The sequence below is a fragment of the Archocentrus centrarchus genome, chromosome 24 (assembly GCF_007364275.1).
Source record: "Archocentrus centrarchus isolate MPI-CPG fArcCen1 chromosome 24, fArcCen1, whole genome shotgun sequence".
NCBI lineage: Eukaryota > Metazoa > Chordata > Actinopteri > Cichliformes > Cichlidae > Archocentrus > Archocentrus centrarchus.
Window position 1 is genome coordinate 22,792,571 of NC_044369.1, and position 22,098 is coordinate 22,814,668.

The window sequence follows — 22,098 nt, forward strand, 5'->3', positions numbered from 1 at the left end:
ACCTTACAAAAACAAGGTATGATTCGACATCTGGAGGCCTGAAGCAATAAAGCATCCAGCATTATAATTTTATCTAGACCTCCTCTGTGGCATCACTTTACATTATTATCTTTCTCCTGTCAGTAACAATTAAATTCTCTGGTTACACCTGAAGAATATGAAGTGAAATCCATCTGTCCCTGGCTATTTAAACTCACACTGGTATCCACTTAAGTGCTGCCTTCAATTTTTAAATTTTTTACTGCATTCACCATTTATTAAGTATCCAACCTCTAGGCATGCTAGGTATGCCATCACACTGGGGGACTAATGCCATTCAAAATCCAGAGCTACTAGCATTTTTCATGCACAGTAAGAGCAGACCTTCTGATCTTATACACAAATACTTCAAAAGTAAGTAGACAGATTGCTATTTAAGACCCTTTAATGTAGGAGACAAAACGGACACCTTTCCCTTCAGTGGAGGACACCAGAACTTTGAGCCAGAGATCCCCCTACTGCCATAAAACTGCACCGTGCCATCATGCCCACAGTTTGCCATAAAGTCCCTCTCAAGCAGGTACAGGGGGTGCAGTCTGAGCTAGTTTTAAGGTGGGATGCAGCTTTCATTTTTGGTTCCTCCTGATCTGATCTGAAAAGAGATGACAGCTGGAGGATATGCTATGAAGCAGGCAGATATTTCTATTCTTCAGGCATGACTGGCACTTGGAATAGTTTCTTTGTTATAAGTGGAAGACCATGGAAGGAGAAAGACAGTAACAAAGAACAAAGAAATCCAGATAAGAATTGCAGATATTTCACATTAGCGGCATCACACCAATAGGGTTTCTTGGTGTGTGTGTGTGCGTGTGTGTGTTTCTCATCTAGTCATAATGCTCGGGTTTGACTATCTCTTTAAACCTTCATAATATACAACCCCAATTCTAAAAAAGTTATGTGTAAAATGTAAATAAACCACAATGCAGTGATTTACAAGTTTCTTAACCCCATTTTTTATTCACGATATAACAGAAAACATATCAAATGCCCAACAAAAGGTTGGAAAAGTACGGGGTACTAAAGAGATACAGCAGGAAGAATATCTTGCAGTTAACTAGGCTAACTCACAACAGGCCAGTAACATGATCTGCGGGCCCCAAATAAAAACAGGCATAATTCTGGGCACCAGTTTAGCTCACAGGTTTGAGCAGGTGACTTATATACCGTAAAGCTAATGCGAAGACTCAGGTTCAAATCATCCCTGAGGCTATTCACTGTGCGTCTTCCCTCTGGTCTTTCCCCTAACTTTCCTGTCTTCCCTCCACTGTCCTATCAAAATAAAAGCCTCAAAAACCCCAAAAAATATATTAAGAAAAAAAAAAAAGGGTCTATGGAATTGGCAACTTGCATACCTAGAAAGGCACCAGGCTGAAAGGTGTATGCAGGTTTTTGAGCAACATATGCTCCCATCCAGATGATGCCTCTCTCAAGGAAGGCCTTGCATATTTCAGCAAGACCACATATTGCATCTATTCCAACAGCATGGCATCATAGTAGAAGAGTCCAGGTGCTGAACTGGGCTGCCTGCAGTCCAGACCCTTCACTAGTTGACAATATTTGGCACATCATGAAAAAAAAAAAAAAAGTATGATAAAAATGACACAGGACTGTTAAGCAACTAGAATCCTATATCAGACAAGAATGGGACAACATTCCTCTCCCAAAAGTCCAGCAACCGGTTTCTACAGTTCCCAGGCTGTTGTTAAAAGAAGAGGGTAATGCTACACAGTGGTAAACATGGCTCAGTCTCAATGTTTTTGAGATTTGTTAGTGCCATAAATTCAAAATAAACATATATTTCTTAAAATGGTACATTTCTGTGTTCTATTGTGAATAAAATATGGGTTTATTTACATTTTACACAGCTTCCAAATGTTTTCGAAATTGGGTTTGTGGATTCAACTTGCCAAGCCCAGCAATTAGTCACAGCATGGCTCAGTTCAATTTCTGCTGAGAAAATATTGCTTCCCTACCTTAAGTTTTAAATTTGTGTGTGTGTGTGTTTTTGTGTCTGTGTGCATTTTAAACACAGCTTCTTCCTCAACAAAATTAACATTAAAAAAACAAAACAAAGTGGCTAATTTTCTGCTGACCCTTCATTTCCCTGGATGTATACTTCCCACCGTCTTTGTCCACCATCACACAAACCAAAACAAACAAATAAAGGTTCAGTACAAGAGGTCTTACTGAGGTCAGCTATCGCCATTCAAGATATGAAGCATCCTACTGAGAGATGAGAAGGTGAGTCGGAATAGCAGCAAATGACTCGTCATCGTGAGCTCTTAAATAATGCATGAAAATTGTTAGAGCATGAAGAGCCAACCACAGAGGGGAGATATGCTGATGGGGGCGGGAAGACGGGAGGGGAAAAAAAGAACCAGAGCACTAATAATTAAAAGTGTCTAACCCATCCACAGTTTATGTGTGTGTGTGCGCATGCACGTACACACGTGCACACAGGTTTTGAAAGCAGAAGCCCCAGGAGACTGCTATCCAAGCCGCCATGCAAGCAAATATTAAATAAATAAATCAGTTCAGTGACACCAATTGAAAAATCAGCGGCATACTCTGGTAATGCCTTTGGGAAGGACTCTGAATCAATGTTTCTGATACACTGTAATTGGATCACCACTCTTAAGTCACATCCAAACCCCTTTCAGACTTCCTTAATCAGATGTCATCTGAATTATAAACCTTATAAAAGATGGACATAGCTTCCGGCTCTGCGAAGTGAAATAATGCTGAGGTCCTTTAAACCAGCACTTCTGCCACCAGGGGGAGGTGACTGGTTCCAAAAAGATATTCAGCTATACAGAAGTCTACTGGAAAACGACCATGATGCTCACTTGATGTATCATCTCACTAAATACGTACTTGAGGGGTCTACGGTTTCATTTGCTAGTTTTAAGTCTCATAATATGTACACAATCATCATTTTGTTAATGATGGCCCCAGATAGAGTCAAAAGGGATGAGAAAAGGGGGGGATGCTTTCGAGTGTGCACTCATCCCACAGTTTCTCAGTCAAAGTCACCCCTTGTTCATTGTGTCTGGTTTCAAAACACTAAGCTGGCGATGGTCCAAATGCTCGACTCAAAGCTTAGAGACATGACTTCACAAGTCAATGGGCTGCTGTCTCTGCCGTCTTTTTATATCCAGCCTATAATGTGGATGTGTCCGTTTTTATGTCCGATTGAGCACCCTGCTCAGTTTACTTTAAAAGTCCTGACAGCAATCTTACTAGTTCAGACCTAGTAACATTTACTGGGTCTTTAGCACAACAGACCCAGTAAATACCCCAAAGCCTTGTCATTATTGTCCAGATTCATAGTTTATCGTCTCTCTGAAGCACCACATGCCATTAGCATTATGAAATGTGCTGTATGTATGCTATTCATTAGTGTTACTCTCTTGTGATACACAAGCCCATAAAGTATATCCTCCACAAAGAGACTGCATATGCTAGGTATATAGATTCAATGCCATGTTATCAGTGCTAAGTCATACCTACCGAATACCTTTAAGCTAGTGAAGCAAAATCAAGGTAATCAATCCATTTAACTACTATTTAATTCTTAATCAGTTCTTGGCCTACATAATGTAAAACCCACCGAGCTGATTAATGGTAAAGTTTTAAGGAAGGAAGAAAAGCTCTTTAAATCAAATAATTCAGCATTTCAGGAAAATAATGTCTTTTAAGCTAAATCTTAATATGAGCAGTCTAAAACCACTCAAAGTCCTTGTGATCAACAGCAAACACAGCTCAGTATTATTGGACACATGGATACAGGATAGCCACTGTTCAGTTTAGACATGGGACTGCTTTCTATGTTGTACTAAACTTGATTTATATCAAAACTGACATACAAAAAAATTATTCTGCTGTTTCATAGGGTCTTCTATGCTTGATGACTACTTTACAAAATTTCATCGTGTTGTGCAATGACAATAAAGATATATTATCTTATCTGTTAGGACAAGTAACTTTTGTAGCTGCTAAGCTGCAAACAAACAAAATTTTACAAACAGAAAAAAAAAAGTCTCACATTTCCTCAGTGCAACAATGACAAAGCAGAGCAATGTGAACTTTAAGAGCCAAAAAAAAGAAAAAAGAGGAATTACGATCATAAAGCTCTCACTACTGATCTAAGATATCCCAGATATGGATTATTACTTTCACTGATGTAAAGGACAATTTAGCTGCTACAATTACTGAGTTTAAAAGCTACAATCATGACACATAGCATAATTAAATACCATCAACTGGTGAGCACTTCTCAGAATAACATCAGTTGAACAGACATAAAACTAAACTGTGGCAGACAATGCATATAAAAAATGAGTCACCGGTCTTCTCTCGTTTGATCCACAAAACCCACTTTGCCATTAGGTCATTAGTTCAGAAAAATAGCCAAGAGGCTGCTAATGTCTGTACTTAGCCTAATATATTTTTATTCTTAACTAGGTCTTTTTTTTAATGTGAGAGACAGCCTTTAACACACTAAACACTCATCTTAATGAACAAAATTAATGATTGATTTGCAAGTGGTACCACTATTATAAGCACTGCTGCCTTTTTAATTAGATGTACATTTCACAAATAGTTTGAGGCCCTGTCGAAATTATAGATACAATTTCATGTCCATTAATTTTTTGAGTAGCACTGGTCTCAGAATTTTCCTGGCCCATTTCACACAAACACAGTCCTCTCCTAACCTGGACAGATGTACTGTTTACTAACCCATTTACCTGCTTCCTGCTCAATGTGTGTGTGCGATTTAAGTGTGTGTGTGTGTGTGTGTGTGTGTGTGTCGAAGGGTGTGGAGTGTGTGTTTCCATGGCAATGAACAAAATTTTCCTTGCCTAGAGAGAAAGCTTGCTCTGTAATTTTATTCTATGAATTTGCATGTGGGACAGCAGGCCAACACAGCGGCGCATTCATGCAGGGAAATATATTACAAAATTATGGGACTAAGGGAAAACAAGCTTCTGAGAAAATATGTGAATATACAGATGGTTTTGTTTCTGTGTTTACATGTGTTATTTAATAACCACATAGGATTTGTGTGCGTGTTAGTCACAGCAGAATCCAATTGAGTCAAGCTATTGAACGTAAGGTCAATTTACTCCAGCTCTTGAGAAATGAAGACAAGACACTAATATTAGGCTTCCAGATTTAAGAGATTACAAAAACCAATGAGAAAATGAGAGTCTGATTCTGGCGATATATGAATACATTGTGAAAAGGCAAATTACCACTAGTAAACTTTATGACTTGCATACCGCATAGGCTAAGATACATTCCTATTACTTAGGATGACTCTCGAAAAAAAGTTATTCCATAACAAATCAATACTTGTTTTTACAGAAACAGAATATATGTATGATACTGTACCACTGTGAGCGGCATAAGACAAATATTTCTTTGTTATGGAATACATTTGTTCTGAAAATCTTGCAAAATAGATATTCACCTTTAAACTGTGTCTCAACATTAAGGAATGACTGTAAAGCACGAACACATTATTGTGATGCAGCACTACCTTCCTCACAGGTGAACTGCAAACACATTGTGCTCTGAATGCAAAGGTTTTAGAATTGTGTGCACATCTGTGTAGCTAAGAGTTTAGTATACTTTGCACTGCACTGGTCAAGTGCTGCTATTTTGTATCTGGAGATTATTACACTTCGACTGCAATGAAACCAACGTGCATTTCCAGACTTTGTGCATGTTCCTGCATACATATAGCATGTAAGCAGCTGCAAACATGGTAACCGGCTGCCTACCCCGGCTATATTACATGACCACTGTTTGCTTTGCCTACACTTCCTGTCTGTTTTCATCCTACCATCTTAATTAAAAAAGGCAAAGGAACTTTAAAAGGAAAGAACCATGCCAAGAATGGATCAGCTTCCAGCTCAGCATTTTGTCATCCCGGGTCACCGGAATCGACTGAAGCTGGGGCCTCAATTGAGTAACATTAACGAAGTATTGATCAGCCCTGCTCTGATCACCCAAGACAGATGGGGAGGAGCTCGAAGTTGAGAACTGTGACCCAAACTTAAAATAAGCAAACTCCTAGACATTTGCAAGATTTTTTTTTTTTTTTTTTTTTTTACACATATGCTGTGAATGTAAACAGTAAAGAACACACCACTCAAAGTCTACAGATTATACACTTAAAGGGAAATTATTTTACTTTAGCTCTTAATATTATCCCCAGGTGTACTTTTAAACATGTTCTAATAGTTTTAAAGTCACCATCTCTTTTCTAACAAAAGCATCATTGTAATACAGATGAGGGAAAGCACCACTATTTTGGCTATACTGCTCTAAACTCTAGCAACAAGCACTTATTCTTGAAAACTGTATTTTCCCAGCTGTATCCCTCTCTGGGGATTTCAGCCATTTCTAAATCACTCAACTGAGTAGTAATTAAAGCAATACAAAAGCTGCATATCCCCTGCCCTGACTGCAGAACAAACTCCAGTTCAGTGCTTCCTGATAACTTAAACTAAATTAATGAATTAAATGTTGTTTTTAACAAAGGTGAACATAAAAAGAAAGAAAACCATGTTAGGAAATGTCAGAAACTCATGTCAAGAGAAGCTCCCTTTAAAAGGTTATTTAAAATGCAAATTATGAGGATGTATAAGTAAAAAAAATTTTAATATGATGCCGTCGCTCTTTTGAGCCAGCAATACCAGTGGGGCGAACAGCAAATGAAAAATGCTCTGTATAGAATACATTAGGTCCAGACATGATACACACAGGTGCACCCTGCAATAATTATTCATCCTTAAGGAAATGAACAAAAAGATCAAAATAATTTGGTGTGTCCCTCATTGGTTCATAGATGCGGATATAATTTTTCTCACTCAAATTAATGTAAGGCTGCTGCCCCCGCGACCCGGCCCCGGATAAGCTGAAGAAAATGGATGGATGGATGGAAATTAATGTATGCGATAAACTGACTTATAACTCTCAAATGCCTCAAGGCCATTTAAGCTCAGCCTTATACAAACATTGACTGATGCCAGCCTTAGACAGACTTTCACTTCCTTTAGCTATCCATCACCTTTACATTACATTAAATTACAGCTGGAGTGATATGGAGTCACATAGGAACTCATTCACAAAAGCATTTTAACCACAATGGTTTTAAATAAATAAGAATTTTTTATTTTTTTTAGTTTCTCTTCATTTTTTGGGTTGTAAGCCATGATGTGAAAAGTGTAACTGAGCAGCAGCACGTACCACAATTGTTTGGTGGGTTTGAAGTATCAGACAAGAGAATGACTGAGGGGAAAACAGGAGACAACAGGAGACAACATGTACAACGCTGCAGGAGACAAAAGAGGAAGTCCATCGTGGGACGCACGGCCTCAGGGTCTCCAAGTCATGAAAGGAAGACGGCTGTTAGTTTATCAACTGATGTGACACTTTGCAGTGACATTAATGAAATGTCTGGATCAATAAATGATCCCCTCCTTGCTTTTTGAAATTAAGGAGATCAGTCACTTCCCTCTATTGCTGTGTCACTACCTTCCCATTCCCCGCATTCACCCACCCCCACCCCCCAACCTCCAGCCACGATGCTTGGTTCAAAAGACTGCTTCAACATTTTGGAAAATAAAACTATTTTATTGCCAACAGCCTCATGAGAAGATTTATACCCCTTTCTGAACTTTAAACAAAGCAACAGCAAATCATAGCTTAGCACAAAGCAGTAGGGATACACAGGTAGCCTGGCTCTGCCAATGGGAAACCTCTGCTGTTTTGCACAATTAAGACTACACTGACAATTTCTTGCTCTTTACACAATTCATACGCAATCAAAAGTGTGCAAACTTCCTTTCTTGCCATTGTTTTGGCTGGGGCAGTAACCTGACAAGGTCAGTGATGGTAAGAGTCTGTAGAGATACCTCCACGAGTTAATTTTCTTCTAAGTGCAGCAAACTGATTGGTTAAGTCATAATAGAAGACACACACACACACACTCTCTGTCTGTCTGTCTCTCTCTATTTGCAAGTCTTGTGAAGAAGACAGGTGTCACTGTAAACAAAAAGCACTTACTTTAATGGGCAAACCAAAAAAATTGCAGATACAAAAATAACAAAAATTAAACATGCATTATTTCAAACCCAATAAAACTGAGTCTACGTGAGTCATCAAATTTTAATTTCAATTACCTTTGTACATTCACTTTAGCAGCTATGCTCTTAATTGTTGTTGTATTATAAATCAAGCACACTGCTTTTTTTCTTTTTTTTTGCCCCTCCCTGAAATCTTGGAATAAGTCGCTGTTTGTTCAGCTCCATCCAAGATGCCCCAAAGACAGCCCTCGATCATCAAGAGCTACAGAGAAAGACAAGCTCACAGGGTTTCTATAAGTGAACCCATGGAATGATTATTAACAACTGCCTGTAGCTGCTTTTGTCTCTTGATTGCTCTGGGTTTCTCACCTAGTCTGCTTTCATTTGGGACAGTTGGATGTTTAGCTCCAGTTCTCTGTTGCTCTCCCCGTGGATACCATGCAGGCCAACTGTTGCCTGGGGTTCTCCTCACCCCTCCTTGCACACAGGAACTTACCACCAGTTGGCCACCAGTTAGTCTAAGCCTTAAACTTCCTGCTGGATGACCATGTGTTGCCTCACTCCCTCAGCTCTTTTTGCCCCCATTCTTTTATTTGTTTTCATTTTAATTTTAGATAAAGATTAAGGAAACCCCCGGTGAAAAGACGTACTTTAAGCTCGATAATGGTATGATGAATAAATGAACAAAATAATCTAATTGATATTATAATATTCACTTAAATTAAAATAATTGCGATCATGATTTTTTTTTTTTTTCTATATGTATTCGAGCAGCCTTACAATAAAATGTAACATGCAAATAAGTTCCGTTATGTCAAACTGTGCCACCCAGTTTGAAGGCTGGACTTTGTATTGACTGCATATCGGTAGTACAACAAAAGAGGAAATACAGTCACAAGAAAGACGAACTGAGAACATAATTCAGTTAGAGCATCAATCTTTTCCTGTCCTTCTCCTCTCTGCTGCTCAGTAAATGGCCAGTGGGATAACAGCGCCTGTGGTGCCCTCTTCACAGAAGACAGATATGCCCTCACGCACCAGCAGCTCCAAGAACTATTGAAGATGTCAGCCTACGCACACATGCACATACAAAGCAGGTCATGAAAGCCTTCTGGGAAAAAAGGTCTGTCGCCTGCAGCAATAACATGCATACACACATGTTCTAAGTCAGGAGTGGGAGGGGGTAAAGAGATCTGCACCAGTTGACTCATTCTGACTGATATGTGAATAATAGCACTCCTCTTGGAGAGAATAAAGTATGAGCTTGCACCTGGCAGAAGCCTTCTGGCAAAGGTGGCAATGTTCAACAACCGGCTATAGTGTAAAATAAAATGCTAAAGTTAAATACTGTGAAGAAAACGAGAGCACTATAGCCTCCTGAGGTCTGTGTTAGAGCACGAGATTGATACCAGAAACATAATGTACAATTTAAGTTTTACTGTATTTATTGTCTGTAAACACCATCGACAGTTTCATTTGGGCTGCATGTTGTTTCACTACATACTGAAACCGTGACGCTGTGCAAACGTGCCAGAGTTGTATTATTTTCACGACTAAATTAAAATAACTTCTCATAACTTCTCTCATGTAAGACCCAAAGGTCTTACATGAAAATTATTTGTTAGATTACTCCTGGATATAATGCCACAGCTAAGCCTACTTTCACTGCACTGACCATCTGACAAAAGCCAAGATCAGGAGGCACTTCACATTCACAGTGAGGGATAGCCCCTGCACTCTGCTGAAACTCTTACACATGCTAAATTGATTAGATTAGATACCAATTAGATACCCTGTGAGTCTGTTAACAGATTCTGGTTGTCACAGCTGTATGATAATAGGACTCGGCAGAAAGGAGTATTAAATTAACTGATGTTTACACTGAGATTCTTTCCCTCTACACAGACACCTTTCTGTGTGGCTTTTTCCTTTGACAATTCAATAATGATTTATAAGCTTAATTCCATCCGAATCCAGGAAATCACCATAATATATGAGACGTGACTGCAGATTCTTGCCACATACTGGACAGTACTAGCACCTCATGCTACAGTATCGTTTGGCCCATTCGTGCTGTTGGCCGTAAAATGAAAATGATGTGATGCTCCTAGAAGGTGCTATAGGTGTATAAATGCAAATAATAATAATAATAATAATAATTTTAGCCCATTGCTAGGTTTTTGTTATACAGCATGTGGCCATTATACTGTTCAGCATTTGTGGAAATTAATGAGATATTACTGTTACGACAGGATGCTTTCATAAGGAGTTTTTAGTGCATAAAGGGAAAGCACAGATAATTTTTTGAGCCTGTTGCTAGGTGTTTGCCAGGCAACCTGAGGGCATCATAATTTATAATGCAAAACTGACGTTTTGTGCATATATGTTAGAATCTATTGTTGTGAATTAAAATTATACTTATATGAGTTGTTGTAGGTGCATAAATGCTAAAAGCAGGTGATTTTAGCCTGTTGCTAGGTGGCTGCTAGGCAAAATTATGTCATAATGATTTCTATAGATAAGAAGATTCAAGGGCCTGAGATATACCTGTGTGCCAAAATTTGGTTGCTGAACTCCTGATGGTCTAGAAAGAGTTTGTGGCCAAAGCAACAAACACACAGACAGATTTTGTGTATTATAGTAAGATGTTGCGCTCACAAATAGACTAAAAGAGAGGCGCATATTGGTTCTGAATCACATTTAATATTAGCTGCTTCTTCATTGGAAATAAGCATTTTGAATTTTTGTGCAGATATTAAATTTGAGCTGCACAGCGGATAACCATCGCTGAAAATGAAAGAAAAAAAAAAAAAAAGGATACAGGTTTACCTGTATGGGAAAGTTCTCTAACTAAAGGCAGCTTTCCCTGAATGTCTAAAAGAGACTCAAACTACCCCATGGTAGAGTTGGTTTCAGACATGGAAACAGCTAGAGATATAACAGATTGTTCTTTGTCTGATTCAACAATTTAATTGGTAGCCCAAGTGCCCCAAACAGGGCTTGGATAGCTGCATGTACTGGGAGGGTTCATGTTTACTAGAAACAAGTTTTTACCTGTATTCATCACTTTATTCCCTTTCATGTTAGCAGCTGTTTCAAGTTAGGAGCTTTTTAAGGCAGAGTTTTACCCACACTTGCCTTTGTATCAATTTTCAAAGACAGTTATCAGGTAGTACATTTTGTAGAAACAAATGCTTAATTCAAATGGAGATACTGATTTTTGTTTATCCCAGAGAGATGATAATTAAACTTCATCTCAAAATGTGCAACAGTTAAACCCTTCACCCACAACACCCCAGAAGTAAAGTGCTATCAGGTATTGGTGATCTCACAAGGGATGTTAGAAGGACCAGACTATTGAGAAGATCAGCCAACCCTTAACGAGTGACAATTTCCACAAATTTGCCTCTGTACACCTACACTACAGTATGTATCTGACATAAAGCAATCACAATGTTATTGGAGGGTTTTAACCCACGAATAAACCAGGTTTAAAAAAGAGCCAAATGGAATATCCCCAGCCCTGCGATATTTTTTTTTTCTATTTTACCCTTTTCTTTTAACCACTTTCGTTAACTGGTGTTTTACTTCTCCAATCACCAGAAAATACATAGACTTCTACAAAATACGGTACGAGAATTATTGCCTCCCCTCACAGGCAATTTCACATTGGATTTAAGTGGACATCTAGCTTAAATTTTTCTGAACCCCTTAAATTAAAGCTACAAAACGACACATCAATCACATTTTGATTGCTTCATTTTCAAGTAATTTGGTGGTGGTGATGAAGGAGGTACTGAAGCAAAGTTATGAAAATTGTGTCACTGTCCGAATACTTATGGATACATAAGGATGCATACATCAAAATAGGAATAGCTCAAGGTCTGTGAATACACCAATTTACAGTCACTTGTCCCTGAAATAGACTTCAAACTGCAGTGATGAACACCACAATAGAAAGACAACTTGCTCATAAAACAATTTAAAGCCCTTTATGAACAAAACTGCAATGGTACTAATTAACTGTACGTTAAAATGAAATGGGAAAGAGAATTGAACCTTTAATTGTCAGAGTGACTGGCATTTCATGTGTAAGATACAATGTTCAACTAGCTCTAAAAGACAGAATCTGGATGGAAAAGTCTAATTCATATAGGCCATATTTGGTTGTGACCCCAGAGTGATTTTTTTAGTACCAATACCTACTGGCACGATTTGAAGGAAGGACATACATCTCTTCAAAATTTTCACTACTGCAAGTAAAGAGTTCATAAGAAGGAGTGATCCTCCAAGGAGAGATCAGTGGATCAGCTGGATGTAGTCAAAGAAATACACTCCATGGAAAAATGGGCAAAATCATAATATTTGTCATGTTAGCATTTTATGAGCAAGGAACCATTCGCAACCAACATGCCATAGACGTGAGGGTTTGACAGATAATTAATCTTCAGGTCTGGCTTGAGCAGTGCACAAGTGCACTTGACTCTTGTGACATATCTTAAATTTTTTTTTCTTTTTTTTTTACTGGAAAGGGGGAAGGTATGTGGAGAGAGAAAAAAAATGCATCTGATCTCTGGGTTTAATGAAGATATGGTGATTAGCCTGGATGTAATTCTAGGAGTAAGCTGATGTAATTAAAAACCTTGTCAGTGCACATTTCTATTCTTATGGTGGTCTAATGTGACTCAGCTCTTAAAGAGTCCCCAGAGATGTGAGCATGGATAGGTGAGTTTGTATGAGGAAAAGTCGATCTTCACCAAAGAGATTAGCTTATCCATTGTGGGAGGGGAAAGATGTGCCAGTATCAGTCCTAATAACTAGTAAAGCCAAAGGATTGAAGCTACTCAAGTAAAAATTTGTAAAGCATATGTAAACAAAATACACCATAAAATCTTGAGAGAACGGTTGTTTGCGTGGTGTCCAAACCAAACCAAAATGCACACATTATAAAAAGCAGGATGTTAGTGGGAAAACAGATATTAGCTCACATTCTGTAAAGCTGAGTTTTAGGACTGCATAAAGTTCAAAAGAGAATTTAGGCCTCATCAACAAATCCATATGTCATTTCAACTAATCAAGCACTAATGCATCATGTTTGTCCAATTGTTCCAGTCAATTACAACTTATCAGAACCGGGCAGAGAGAGAGAGAATGCACCCCATTAGGCTGCTTGACGTTTTACTAGCTTCTGATGTTTACTGAAATTGACTAATCGACTGCACTATGGTAAAAACAATGAGAGTAAAAGCCCAGGAGGCCTTGTATAATTTTCTGTCTGTAGTACAGACTAAATGTTGGAATGCCAGGCTGCTCTCTAATGTTGGAGAGAGACCGAGTAAAAAAAAAAAAAAAAAACGGAGAACCCCTTTATCACAGAAGGCACAGCTCTAGATCCACTTTAATTGGAATGGCAGGCAAGCCAATCCTTTGTGAAAATCCAAACCTGTCTATTACCAACAGAAGCTCAGGAATGATGGAAGATATTCCTAGAAAGAAAACAAACTATGAAAACAAAGAGTGTGTCATGTGAGGTTCGGTCATTTGATAAAGCGTTCTATCAGCAGAAATGTCACTGTTTATGCGCTGTATGAAAGCTGTTAGGCTCAACAAAGCTCTACAAAGAACAAAAAAAAAAACAAAAGCACAAAAATTATTATAAAAAATAAATGAATAAAAACACTGTGCAAAATGGACACCTACGCATTGGCAGTATTTTACATACTCGCCCTTGCCCTAATCTGTCTGTACAACAATAAGCCCAGACTATGAAAAGGCATTAACCATATATCATAATAGGGAATTGTCAGCATTATAACACTTACTATCTAGCATGCAAAAGCCTCTCGCCCTCACTCACTCATTTACTTTCTCCCTTTCTAGCATCCTTAGGCAACACAGCTTGTAGTCATTGGGCATGCACAGAGACACTGAGCACCGATGCTCAATCATTCTAGTGCAACTCTCCAGGCTCATTTCTTTCAGGCAGAAATGTAAGCTGTTTACAATAATATATATGGTTATCTGCATGGCACAGAAATAAAAAACAGACATTAAAATCCCGTGAAGAGGATCATCACCCAAACCTGTAAAGTGTGCACACTTAGCATGTGGCAACAACTACGCATGGCAATACACTGGGAGTGGAAAGATCCACAGACACAAAATGAATCTTCAAAGACACTAACTAGTGCAGATAAGATGACAGTGATGTCAGCTCATCTGCACCCCAAAACAATAAATTGAAGCAAGAGGCATCACAGATGATTTTACATTCATTTCACGCTTGGTGCCACAATGATCCAAGAGGCATCTGTGCCCACAAAATGGCAGCTTACGCTCAGGGCTTTGCACGGATTTTATTAGTGACTGCCACGGGGTGTCAGAGTGTGCAACTCAAGATTGCTTCTGCTTGGTAGCCAAGAAGAGGCTTGAGGAGAATCAGTGTCCAGTTCTAATAACTAATAATAACATCATCACCTCAGCTTTAGGCACGGTGCTTTGTTTTCTGCTGCTGGCCACTAGTACGTTCTGATTTGGGCCCTTGAGAAGCTGAAGAAATATTAAATCCACACAACAAGATGATTCATCACCTCTGATCTATACCAGAAGCCATTTACAAGGGTTTACAGTACATGCAATGTAAGCTGAAGCGTGCAATTTACTCAATTTGATAAACAACTATTATCAAAAAATATCTAGATGACTGAATACAGGGGTGTATTACAGCACTGTAAAAAACAGTACTACATACAAGTTTTAGAGCCTTAGGATGTTTAATTCTTTTCATGTGACATCACCAGGGAGGCAACTGACTGGTCCTAACCTGATTCAGCAACAAGATAACAACTCCTAGCATACAGCTATTCATAAGAACCTTATTCAGTGACAAGGTAAGGTAGTCCTTCAAGGGATGGAAGGCCCCCACTGAGTCCTGATCTCAACATCATCAAATCAAGCGTGAATTACAAGAAGAGACAAGGGAGACAGCCTAAAATCGCAGAAGACCTGCTGCAAGTTCTCTATAAAGCTTGAGGCAAACTATCTGCCACGTTCCCTCAAAAACTGCATATGTGCACCAGAGAACTGGTGCTGTTTTGAAAGCCATGGGGACTCACGCAAAACAGTTTGTGTTTTTTCCTCCATGTGCGTAAAGTTAACAGACAAATGAAAACGACTTAAGGTATTACTTTCAAAAGCATCTCAACTTTAGTTTTAGTGCCTATATCTTTTGCACACAGCTGTGTTCTGGCATTTCAAATTTTGGGCTCAATAACACCGTGTTTTTTTTTTTAATTTTTCAAGTTAATTTGGGAAACAAGGCAGGCTCTAAAGCAGGACAGAATGTTATTATGACTTTTTCAAATTATTAAATTTGAAGCATAACGTGAAAAAATAATGAGAAATAAAGTAAAGGAAACTATTAAAGGTCAGATTGGGTGACCTTGGGTCAAAGAGCAATTTGAACTCTAATGTAAACTGGCAAGTTGTATGTCCATATTCCACTTAACAGAATGTTGGGTTAAATGGAGCACCTACAGAACAGAAATGTATAAAAGCAACAAACACTTTGCAGCTGCTGCCGGTTCAACACTTCTTAAGCACACAGACCTCAAGATAAAATTTCATTTAGTGGGTTTATGTAAATATAAAAAGGCACAGATGACAAAACCAAGTTAACCAAAATCTCTGCTTTGTGTTTATAAATGAAAGCAAGTGCCTTCTATTAACCTATTTCCTTCTGCGCTGTAAGCATCACATTAAATCACAAACTGCATGCCGGCTATCCTTTTGAGCCAAAATCCAGGCCATCCTTTTATGCAATGACTACTTCAGCCTGGGGTAAAAGGAATGTTTATTGTGACTTTAAAATACACCATCATGGCCGTATGATGGATTGACATTGGCAATGGGGAAAGGATCTGTCTGTTTACTGTGATACCAGGCTTGGGGTTAGGCAAGGCACAGCAGTGTTCCGTCACCATGAATACAGCCTACTGGCTGTTGCCTTGGGCGTGCCATTGAGTGACACGGAGGACGCATTATGCAGCATCTCCATCATTACTCTTGCCTTCCACAAACAGTTCAACAATCTTCTTAAGTAGCAAAACACTAGTGAACTGTGCCAACAAAACAGACTGAGTTTAGTCTTTGCCAAAGTGAAAATGTAGCACACCACTTGAGACAAAACAAGAGATTAATCAAAATGTGAAATTCGGTTAAGAAATTAATCAACAACTGTCTTCTTGATGGTCACAAAATGAAACCCTGCTGATTTAGCTTGTAAAAACAGTCATCAGTGAACAAGAAAAACAGGGGGCTAAATTATGAATGAAATGAAGGCACTCCACATGAACCCAATGCTGGTGGTGATGCACTATGAATGAACCCAGCCTTTGGCCCAGGTAATGGGCCTTGGTTTGTCTCCTGGGAGGGAGTGGCAGGCGGAGGGGGGAGGGTGAAGAAAGAAGGGCCAGGAAGGGAGCAGAGAAACTATGACAGAGCTATCCACGGATTTTAATGGAAACCCCATCGCCCTACGCATTCCCTTGTGCATTAACAGCAGCAAGGTCTGCCATCTTGCTAACCCTGTGAGAGCTGGCAGCAGCAGCAGATGCCCCCCCCACTCTCTACATTCTCAACAACTTAGCTTATCCACACAAACTGCTTTTAACACCTGAATCAGAAATACCCATAGCCTTCAAAAAGCCTTCCACACAACTTTCTCCATGCTTTCAAATAGTGCATTGCATCCCTGCTACCACTCTGTTATATCTGACTGTCACAGGCAATTCTCAGCTTCAGGCAAACAGAAAAGAAGGATGGAAGGAGAGGCAGAGCGGTGGCCCAGATAAAAAGCCCTATAGAGCTGCAGATACCAAAACAGCTCCAGATAGGCTCCCTCCCCTGAAGGTAATGGTCTAGGATAGCTTTGACCTTCAAGTGTCCTGCCCTTCCACTGAAGAAAAGTGGAAAGGTGACAACCCCAGAGTGACCTGGCTCAACCGGGTGCAATTTCAGGAACAATTCTTCAGTACTGGCATCTCTTCCAGCTGATGTACCATTCTTTTGTTACGTGGCTTTGTCATATCTCGACACATAACTGGTTCAATTAGCCTAATAGCTGCCTTGCTGAGGTGCACCAGGTGAGAACTGGCTGCCAATGTCACCAATTAATCACCTGAGTTAGTCTAATTAATTAAGTCTCTGGTGGAGGCTGATAACGACTCTCCCAAGAGCTTTTAAATTGGTGGTTAGTATCTGTGACATTTGGCTTCATAGATAAAGCTTGCAGCTTAAGGTAGCACATACAGCTGGCTGTCACCTTTTAAAAAAAGAGGTCTAACAGATTAATAAATTAGACCCTTCTTTCCTTTGTTATCAATGAATAGTTTAGATTAATTACCTATTACATAAGTTAAGTGAAAAATGACTGAAAAATATTATAAATAGCACTTCTAATTGACATGCACTGATAATATACGCCAAGAAATTAACTTATAACTAGGTACACCTGTAGAATATCATGTGATGCAGTGCAATCAGAGATTATGAATTAACCAGACTATTAACAGGGGCAAAAAAAAAAATCTTGGCTCAAGTATAATGTTAAAGTCCTCTATCAAATCTTCATCAGTTAACCCTGTACTGCTGTATGGGGGTGGAGAATCACTCACATGTACATATTTTCTCCATATTATCAAACTGTTTCTCTCGGTCTTAGCAGAACATGGTGAGTTGCACTGAACTTGAGTTCTACTGTATTTCTCGTTCAAAAAGATGCCCTCCTCTCTCAAGAGGGCACCATCTCCCTCAGAGAAGACATGGTTTACCCACACAGTAGGGGGTTCCTTTAGGTAAACTCTCATGAGAGACAAGCACCACCTAGTGTTTGACTGTTGCACTACACAGGCACACAAAAAACAAATCCACAACAAACATGGCATTTTAAACAGGCTTTACCGCATCAGTCATTAAATTTGTTCATGTCACATTTTTGGCATAATTATGTAATGATGTAGTTTAATAGTGAAGAAAAGGCTTGAACTGCGATCTCTGAATGCTTCATTTTCTCATGATTGTAGAAAGCACTTTGGCTAGCATCTCATTCTTCCTTTACCTTCTCCAGGTGAATGCTAGAGAACATCTTTTCAGATTACTTGCATAACCTGCTTACCTTTGATTTGTAAAAAGGTAACAGCCTCATTAGACTGCCCCCCCGTCCATTCCTGGCCCTCCCTTCACCTTTAGGCACCTGCCGTTTGCCACAGGTGGGCATGTAATTGCTCTGTGGCGTGGTCATGTTCTGAATGGTTAGGAGAGAGCAGCCTTGCTAATGAGGCTGCTCACTGTGTTGCTTCTCCACTGCTGAGAAATGTATGCGTGTGTGTGAGCAGGCAGGTGTGTGTGTGAGTGTGGATTGGGAATCACATACATCTGGCATAGTTGCTGTGTCTGAGAGAGTCAAAGTTCTGCGTGAATGTGAGTCAAACATAAAGGCTTGCAGTATTTGGATAGAATCTGATTTATTCCTGCGTTTGCTTGAGACTATAAGGCAAGTGCGTACATGACCGGCCTGTAGATCTCATCCGCCACCCTGTTCAGGTAGGTATGTGAAAGATGGCACGAATACTCACTAGTGGTGCACTGTTTCTCAGCGGCATCGCCCTGAGTGCTGCTCCTGGCCTGCTCCTCTCCCGCACTGTGATGCTTCCTGGTTGCACCAGCACCCGGAACTGCTGTCAGCTGAGCCGGCGTCTGGAGGTCTGCGGTGCCCACAGAGGAATCAGTTACCGACAATGGACAATACTCGTTGTGCTTTGTGTGCACGCGCAGTTCTGTGTGTGTAAATGTGAAAGCCGCTGCTAAAACACACTGCTGGCAGTATAATGTGTCAGCATGTATGTGGGAATAAAACACCAAAAGGCTACGAAGGTACACTGGCAGACATTGATAAAAATGTGATGTGACACGGGAAGATGACCAAAGGGCTGTGATACGCCGAGTGAAGTACAACTGCATGTCACTCAGCACAGACATTAATATTAAAAACTACAAAGATATAATTTGCAATGGTTATGGTTCACTCTGCGCTTCAGTATGACAGGAATGAAAAACAGAACTGGAACCTCAGAGACACGCAAGCCCCTGAAAATGAGACATTTCGGCACTAACATCCAGTGATATGTAAGTTTTTAGCCAAATTTATCACAGCTCCTTTCATCTTGTCACGGGGGAGGAAAACCTCCCCTCAGATGCACTGCGAGTTTTGAACGCCGCTGCAGCTGGACATCATGCAGTGCTGGGCTAATTGATAGCTTTATAGCAGGACCTTGACTGGAAGATTAAATATTTACACTGCTGTATTCCTCCTCTCAGGCAATTGACTTCTGCTCCTGCAATATTCATTTAGCATCCTGTGCTTTTAGTTGCTAAAAGAGGAAATCAAAAGAAACATGGTGACTTCTAAAAATTGCTTTTTCCTGCTTGACATGGAAGAGTCAGGCCTCTGTGGCTTAAGTCAGATGTCAATAAACCCTCTGTGCATACTGTAGATTGTTTTATATGAGAAATCAGGTCTTATTGTGCAGTTCCCTGGCAGTCTCATCACTCTGAAAGCCACAGATAGAAGATATTTCTTGGGGAATAACTTAGATAAGCTTCAAGAACAGCTTTGTGTCCATTAAAAAAAAAAAAAAGGTTAGCACAAGGACAAAACACATACTGTAAGATGTACATTAAATCCTGTTGACTGATTTTTTTTTTCCACATGCACTGTTGTCTGCACATGCCTACAAAGATATTATTTGTGTAGAAAAAAAAAAATTAGCTGATCGCAGTTTACATTGGTAAGAGGAGTACAAGTGCACTGTGCTCTTTGTAATAGCATTTTTTTAATTAGCCTATTCCTATGTGGGAATGTACAGCAATAAAGATTATAAAGATTTCTGCTCAATATTTGACCACACACACGAAACACATTATATTACTACGCTGCATGTGTGCTTCTACGTGCATAAGCCTAATTTAGATTTACCCTCCGTCCACCCAGCACTGCTTGGGGCTGTTTGGTGAGCGTACAAATATGGAGCGTCAGGCAGACAGCTAGCACAGAAGGTACTGTCTGAAACACTGGAGCCTGAGGCGCCACTCCTTTTTGTGCCACATACTCGACACTAAAAACTGACTGCTCCATCAAGTACTGCTGAGCTACCCTACAGATTTCTTCCTAAAAGCAAATTTCTGTTCTCTGAAATAATCTATCAAAGGCTTTCCAGATCGGCTGGGAACCACACAGCTAACATTCACTGGCTTCACTTCATTATTTAACTGAGCCTCAATATTTATATATTTAGATAAATAAATTGTACTTTTAAGTGGCATCATTAGTCAGCCGAAACAACAATATAACGAAACCCAGCACAACACTGCAAACAAAATACTGGGTGTTTAACAAGTAAGACTTATTAAAATGATCATCTCAGAAAAAACGGTCCTTTTTTTTTTTCTTTTTTAAATAAGCAGCTAATTTAGGATGTTTGGACCTGCAGCTTTTTTTTTGTTCTCATCTCCATTAAAATGAAGTTCTTACCCCTCTTTCTGCGCGCCTCCTTAATCTCTTCACACATGCGATCAAACTCAGGGTCCAGTTCAGCAGCAAATATGGCATGAGCCGTGTCCTTTAAACTGCACGCTCTGTGCCTGATCACTTTGTCTGAAACGGGAGAAGACAACAGAACACCACAAATGAAGAAACACACAAAAACCATGGCTTTCTGTGCACAGTACCAGTCAAAAGTTTGGACACGTGTGTTGATGTGCCATATATTCACAGACATGTTGAGAACAGAGTGCAGACATCTACCAAGATCTCTGTCATAGCCTTTTAGATATTTGTTTGCCTCCCATCATGAAAGCATGCTCTCCATAACCTAACGAGCACATAAGGCAAAGAGTCAATAGAAAGCCTACCCCATTCCACTGTATCTGTGAGAAAGGGGAGTGCAGAATTTTCTCACAGTTTCAACGAAAGGACAGAGCAGGCTTTGGTGAGAAATGTTAGTGGGCAGAACTGCAGACATGAAAGCAGCAATGCCACTACTTCAAACATTTAAGTCAAAGTTGGGTGCATATATGCGCACACAACCATGTATATTGAACATATAAAGAGAAATATTTTTTAAAATGCACACTCATTATCTCACACAGTCCTTACACCTTTTATAACATCCAGGCCTCTTTCCCTTCTAATGTACCACAGCATCATTAAATCCTCCTTTCCCCCTGCTTCTGCATCCATGGAGGGAAAATAAAGGCTGAGCTGCAGAGGCAGGCTAAAGGCATAGTCACTGTAAACAGGCCATCTCTCATTACAGCAGGCAGTGGGAGAAGAGTTCAGGCATCAGAGTGGCACAGAGGTCACAATCTGCCAGCTTTCCTTGTCTAATTGGAGGATTGCTGCTTAATTGCAATGGAGGCAATTTGTGTGTGTGTTTTTCTACTGACAGAGTATATCTCACAGTATGTTCCCGCAAGTGCATTATAAGGGCAAAAAAATGCCTGTCAGTGGAAGAAGTGTCAAAGGCCAGGTGGGATGCCAAGAGCTCATCAGCAACTTTATGGACTCTGCCTAACCTCCCCATCTAGAACTGACAAGGACGCACTGACATGCAACTTTGTTGCTTTAGCGTTCCTTCATAGTTAAAAGGCTGTTATTGCCATTTCCTCAAAGCGGCTAAGAAGTATTTGTGACACGGAGTCACACTGTGGACCATAGCGATATCCCAATTTTTAAACAAATTATTTAGCAGGGTAGGGAGGTATAAGGTAAGGAAACCAACACGACTGTACATGGAGGACTTTTCGCTAAAGTCAGCGTGAAGGACAAGGAGAAACCGACCACAGAGGAATAATGAGGTTTTTTTTTCCCAAGCACTATGAGAGCTGGTGTAGAACTTCCCAAGCA

At 39.7% G+C, this 22,098-nt stretch overlaps 1 protein-coding gene across 3 annotated transcripts in view; it reads right to left on the reverse strand.

The window, feature by feature from the left end:
• atad2b (ATPase family AAA domain containing 2B) overlaps positions 1 to 22,098 on the reverse strand; it is a 66,626-nt gene that overhangs the window by 22,903 nt on the left and 21,625 nt on the right. For all 3 annotated transcript variants that reach the window (XM_030721651.1, XM_030721650.1, XM_030721652.1), the window contains exons 23-24: positions 20,725 to 20,847; positions 18,770 to 18,898 (exon numbers count right to left, since the gene is read on the reverse strand). In XM_030721651.1, the coding sequence (XP_030577511.1) occupies positions 18,770 to 18,898; positions 20,725 to 20,847 (252 nt within the window). The remainder of the gene's footprint in view (positions 1 to 18,769; positions 18,899 to 20,724; positions 20,848 to 22,098) is intronic.